This window comes from Oncorhynchus masou, unplaced genomic scaffold (assembly GCF_036934945.1).
Source record: "Oncorhynchus masou masou isolate Uvic2021 unplaced genomic scaffold, UVic_Omas_1.1 unplaced_scaffold_1359, whole genome shotgun sequence".
NCBI classification, from domain to species: Eukaryota; Metazoa; Chordata; class Actinopteri; order Salmoniformes; family Salmonidae; genus Oncorhynchus; species Oncorhynchus masou.
Window position 1 is genome coordinate 21,148 of NW_027003488.1, and position 5,824 is coordinate 26,971.

Sequence of the window (5,824 nt, forward strand, 5' to 3'; positions counted from 1 at the left end):
CAGGGTAGTAGCCAGTAGGCTCGGCTAGTAGTAGTAGTAAGGACCAGTAACTGACAGGGTAGTAGCCAGTAGGCTGGGCTAGTAGTAAGGACCAGTAGCTGACAGGGTAGTAGCAAGTAGGCTAGGCTAGTAGTAAGGACCACTTACAGGGTAGTAGCCAGTGAGGCTAGTAGTAGGAGTAAGCCAGTAGGCTAGCCAGGGCTAGTAGTAAGGACCAGTAACTGACAGGGTAGTAGCCAGTAGGCTAGGCTAGTAGTAGCAGTAGTAAGGACCAGTAACTGACAGGGTAGTAGCCAGTAGGCTCGGCTAGTAGTAAGGACCAGTAACTGACAGGGGAGTAGCCAGTAGGCTGGGCTAGTAATCCTTACAGGCTAGCAGTCGTAGTATAACTTACAGGGTAGTAGTCGGCCACGGCTTTGACCTGTTCGTAGTCGTCAGCGCGGGCAAGCTGAGCCAGCCCCTCAGGGTACAGCTTGCCACAGTGGGGGAACAGCTTGGCACGGTCCTCCTTAGACAGTTCCGTACCAAATGAGTTGATGGTGATGATGAAGGCCCTTCTGTCCGCCTCAAACTGGACACACAGAGAGGAAATAGGAAACTGACTGATTGACAGGTGAGAGATTAATATACTCCAACACACTTTAAGGTGGTCAATTTTTTTTCTTTAAAATTGGATGGTCCAGTATAAAATGACTGAAGAGAACAACCACAGTGGCATTTGGAAAGTATTCAGACCCCTTGACGTTTTCCACATTTTGTTATGTTACAGACTTATTCTAACATGGATTACATTGTTTTCTTTTGTCATCACTACACAGAAACACACACAATACCCCTAATGATAAAGCAAAAACAAGTTGACATTTTGCAAATATAAATATATATCTATCTATAAAAAAAATATTAAACTCAGTACTTTGTTGAAGCACCTTTGGTAGCGATTACAGCCTCCAGTCTTCTTGGGAATGACGATGCAAGCTTGGCACATCTGTATTTGTGGAGTTTTATTTTAACTAGGCAAGTCAGTTAAAGGACAAGTTCTTATTTACAATGATGGCCTGCACCGGCCAAAACCGGACGACGCTGGGCCGATTGGGAGTCCCATAGGACGGCGCACAATCACAGCCAGTTGTGATACAGCCCGGTATCGAACCAGGGTGTCTGTAGTGACGCAGTATGCAGTGCCTTGGACTGCTGCGTCACTCGGGAGCCTAGAGTTTCTCCCATTGTTCTCTGCAGATCCTCTCAAGCTCTGTCCGGTTGGATGGGGAGCGTTGGTGCACAGCTGTTTTCAGGCCTCTCCAGAGATGTTCAATCAGGTTCAAGTCCGGGCTCTGGCTGGGCCACTCAAGGACATTCCGAGACTCTTCCTGAAGCCCCTCCTGTGTTGTCTTGGCTGTGTGCTTCGTGTCATTGTCATATTGGAAGGTGAACCTTCGCCCCAGTCTAAGGTCCCGAGCGCTCTGGAGTGGGTTTTCATCAAGGATCTCTCTGTACTTTGCTCCGATCTTCTTTCCTTCGATCCTGACTAGTCTCCCAGTCCCTGTCGCTGAAAATCTTCCCCACAGCATGATGCTGCCACTACTATGCTTCACTGTAGAGATGGTGCCAGGTTTCCTCCAGATGTGACACTTGGTATTCAGACCAAAGAATCTTCCAGGTGCCATTTGGCAAACTCCAGCGGGCTGTCATGTGCCTTTTACTGAAATGAATGTCTACAGGAGCCATAAAGGCTTGATTTGTGGAGTCCTGCAGAGATGGGAGAACCTTCCAGCCAGCCATCTCCACAGAGGAAGTCTGGAGCTCTGTCAGAGTGACCATCGGGTTCTTGGTCTCCTGACCAAGGCCCTTCTCTCGATTACTCAGTTTGCCGGGTGGCCAGCTCTAGGAAGAGTCTTGGTGGTTCCAAACTTCTTTCATTTAAGAATGATGGAGACCACTGTGTTCTTGGGGACCTTCAATGCTGCAGAAATGTTTTGGTACCCTTCCCCAGATCTGTGCCTCGCCACCATCCTGTCTCGGAGCTCTACGGATAATTCATTCGACCTCATGGCTTGGTTTTGCTCTGACATGCACTGTCAACTGTGGGGACCTTATATAGACAGGTATTGCCTTTCCAAATCATGTCCAATCAAGTTGTAGAAACATCTCAAGGATGATCAACGGAAACAGGATGCACCTGAGCTCAATTTCGAGTCTCATAGCAAAAGGTCTGAATACTTACAAAAAACATGTGTGTGAACATTTCACAAAACTGAATTTCTCTGTCATTATAGGGTATTGTGTGTAGATTTGAATTTATTTAGAATCCATTTTAGAATAAGACTGTAACAATAACAAAATGTGAAAAAAAGTCAAGGGGTCTAGTTTCTACTTTCTAATAAAGGGACATGCTCACGGACCTCTAGAAAAGGACACAAGGGGTCTGAATACTTCTCCCAAAGACGCTTGTATATCTAGTTTCTACTTTCTAATAAAGGGACACGCTCACGGACCTCTAGAATAGGACACAAGGGGTCTGAATACTTCTCCCGAAGACGCTTGTATATCTAGTTAACCTTCTAATAAAGGGACATGCTCCCGGACCTCTAGAATAGGACACAAGGGGTCTGAATGCGCCTCCCGAACACTTGTATATCTAGTTTCTACTTTCTAATAAAGGGACATGCTCACGGACCTCAGAATAGGACACAAGGTCTAAATACTTCTCCGAGACGCTTGTATATCTAGTTTCTACTTTCTAATAAAGGGACAAGCTCCGGACCTCTAGAATAGGACACAAGGGGTCTGAATACTTCTCTCGAAACGCTTGTATATCTAGTTTCTACTTTCTAATAAAGGGACAAGCTCACGGACCTCTAGAATAGGACACAAGGGGTCTGAATACTTCTTCCGAAGACGCTTGTATATCTAGTTAACCTTCTAATAAAGGGACATGCTCACGGACCTCTAGAATAGGACACAAGGGTCTGAATACTTCTCCCGAAGAGCTTGTATATCTAGTTTCTACTTTCTAATAAAGGGACACGCTCACGGACCTCTAGAATAGGACACAAGGGGTCTGAATACTTCTCCCGAAGACGCTTGTATATCTAGTTAACCTTCTAATAAGGGACAAGCTCACGGACCTCTAGAATAGGACACAAGGGTCTGAATACTTCTCCCGAAAGACGCTTGTATATCTAGTTAACCTTCTAATAAAGGGACACCGCTCACGGACCTCTAGAATAGGACACAAAGGGGTCTGAATACTTCTCCCGAAGAAACGCTTGTATATCTAGTTAACCTTCTAATAAAGGGACACGCTCACGGACCTCTAGAATAGGACACAAGGGGTCTGAATACTTCTCCCGAAAGGCGGCTTGTATATCTAGTTTCAACTTTCTAATAAAGGACATGCTCACGGACCTCTAGAATAGGACACAAGGGGTCTGAAATACTTCTCCCGAAAGGCACGCTTGTATATCTAGTTAACCTTCTAATAAAGGGACACGCTCACGGACCTCTAGAATAGGACACAAGGGGTCTGAATAATTCTCCCGAAGACGCTTGTATATCTAGTTTCTACTTTCTAATAAAGGGACACGCTCCACGGACCTCTAGAAAAGGACACAAGGTCTGAATACTTCTCCCGAAAGGCAGCTTGTATATCTAGTTAACCTTCTAATAAAGGGACACGCTCCGGACCTCTAGAATAGGACACAAGGGGTCTGAATACTTCTCCCGAAGACGCTTGTATATCTAGTTAACCTTCTAATAAAGGGACATGCTCACGGACCTCTAGAATAGGACACAAGGGTCTGAATACTTCTCCCGAAGACGCTTGTATATCTAGTTAACATTCTAATAAAGGGACACGCTCACGGACCTCTAGAATAGGACACATGGTGTCCCGGTGGATTCCTCCCAGAGTGGAGCAGAACTTGTAGAAAGCCTCCAGATAAGCCTGGAAATGGAGACACGGATTAAAGTCAATGACCATCTATCTGCTGATAAATCATGTTGTTTAACATTGTGAATTAAAAATGAAATCCCTTTGCTCACCTTATTACAGAGTATTACAGGTGAATGAAATCCCTTTCTCACCTTATTACAGGTGAATGAAATCCCTTGCTCACCTTATTACAGAGTATTACAGGTGAATGAAATCCCTGATTACAGAGTATTACGGGTGAATTAAATCCCTTTGCTCACCTTATTACAGAGTATTACGGGTGAATTAAATCCCTTTGCTCACCTTATTACAGAGTATTACAGGTGAATGAAATCCCTTATTACAGAGTATTACGGGTGAATTAAATCCGTTTGCTCACCTTATACAGAGTATTACAGGTGAATGAAATCCGTTTGCTCACCTTATACAGAGTATTACAGGTGAATTAAATCCCTTTGCTCACCTTATACAGAGTATTACAGGTGAATGAAATCCCTTTCTCACCTTATACAGAGTATTACAGGTGAATGAAATCCCCTTGCTCACCTTATTACAGGTGAATGAAATCCCTTTGCTCACCTTATTACAGAGTATTACAGGTGAATGAAATCCCTTTGCTCACCTTATTACAGAGTATTACAGGTGAATGAAATCCCTTATTACAGAGTATTACGGGTGAATTAAATCCGTTTGCTCACCTTATACAGAGTATTACGGGTGAATTAAATCCGTTTGCTCACCTTATACAGAGTATTACGGATGATCTCGATGTTCATCTCATCCAGATCCTGCTCAGATATGCAGTCTTGGAAGAAAGCAGCTGAAGAAATGATCAGACATTTAAAACAGGATTTAGAAGATCACACATTTATGAGCAAAGTTGAGTTTTAGCGCCATCTAGTGTTCGCTACAGGATATACAATCCCTCCAGTCTGTTGTTCAAAGAGTCTTCTTCCTTGCATTCTCAAATCCATGAGTTCCATTAGTAAACCACCCAGGACGGGGGGAACAGTTCCATTAGTAAACCACCCAGGACGGGGGGAAACAGTTCCATTAGTAAACCCCCCAGGACGGGGGGGACAGTTCCATTAGTAAACCACCCAGGACGGGTGGGGAAACAGTTCCATTAGTAAACCACCCAGGCCGGGGGGGAAACAGTTCCATTAGTAAACCCCCCAGGACGGGGGGGGAACAGTTCCATTAGTAAACCACCCAGGACGGGGGGGAACAGTTCCATTAGTAAACCACCCAGGACGGAGTGGGGAACAGTTCCATTAGTAAACCACCCAGGACGGGGTGGGGAACAGTTCCATTAGTAAACCACCCAGGACGGGTGGGGAACAGTTCCATTAGTAAACCACCCAGGACGGGGGGGGAACAGTTCCACTAGTAAACCACCCAGGACGGGGGGCAGTTCCATTAGTAAACCACCCAGGACGGGGGGGGAACAGTTCCATTAGTAAACCACCCAGGACGGGGGGGAAACAGTTCCACTAGTAAACCACCCAGGACGGGGGGGACAGTTCCATTAGTAAATCACCCAGGACGGGGGGGGACAGTTCCATTAGTAAACCACCCAGAATGGGGGGGAACAGTTCCATTAGTAAACCACCCAGAATGGGGAACAGACAGTTGAGAAAAGCAATCCACACTACTAAGCAGTACGAGTGTATCAGTAAATCAACCCAAGAGTGTGTAGCACTGCTAGAATGTAGTCCCAAATGGCACCCCATTTCATCGTGCATTACTTTGGATCAGAGCCCTTCTGTGCATTCAAAAGTAACGCAGTACAGTGGGTATCCTTAGTATTCATCCTCTTGGATTTTTTCATATTTTTTTTTAGTTACAAAGTCAGATTGAAATTGATTCAATTGTGATTTTTGGTCATTG

General features: G+C 45.0%; 1 protein-coding gene across 1 annotated transcript in view; it reads right to left on the reverse strand.

Annotated features, from left to right (window-relative positions):
- Positions 1-349: 349 nt before the first annotated feature.
- LOC135530512 (V-type proton ATPase subunit d 1) overlaps positions 350-5,824 on the reverse strand; it is a 141,954-nt gene continuing 136,479 nt past the window's right edge. The window contains exons 4-6 of the mRNA XM_064958819.1: positions 4,675-4,754; positions 3,869-3,946; positions 350-571 (exon numbers count right to left, since the gene is read on the reverse strand). Of these exons, the coding sequence (XP_064814891.1) occupies positions 365-571; positions 3,869-3,946; positions 4,675-4,754 (365 nt within the window). The 3' untranslated portion in view covers positions 350-364. The remainder of the gene's footprint in view (positions 572-3,868; positions 3,947-4,674; positions 4,755-5,824) is intronic.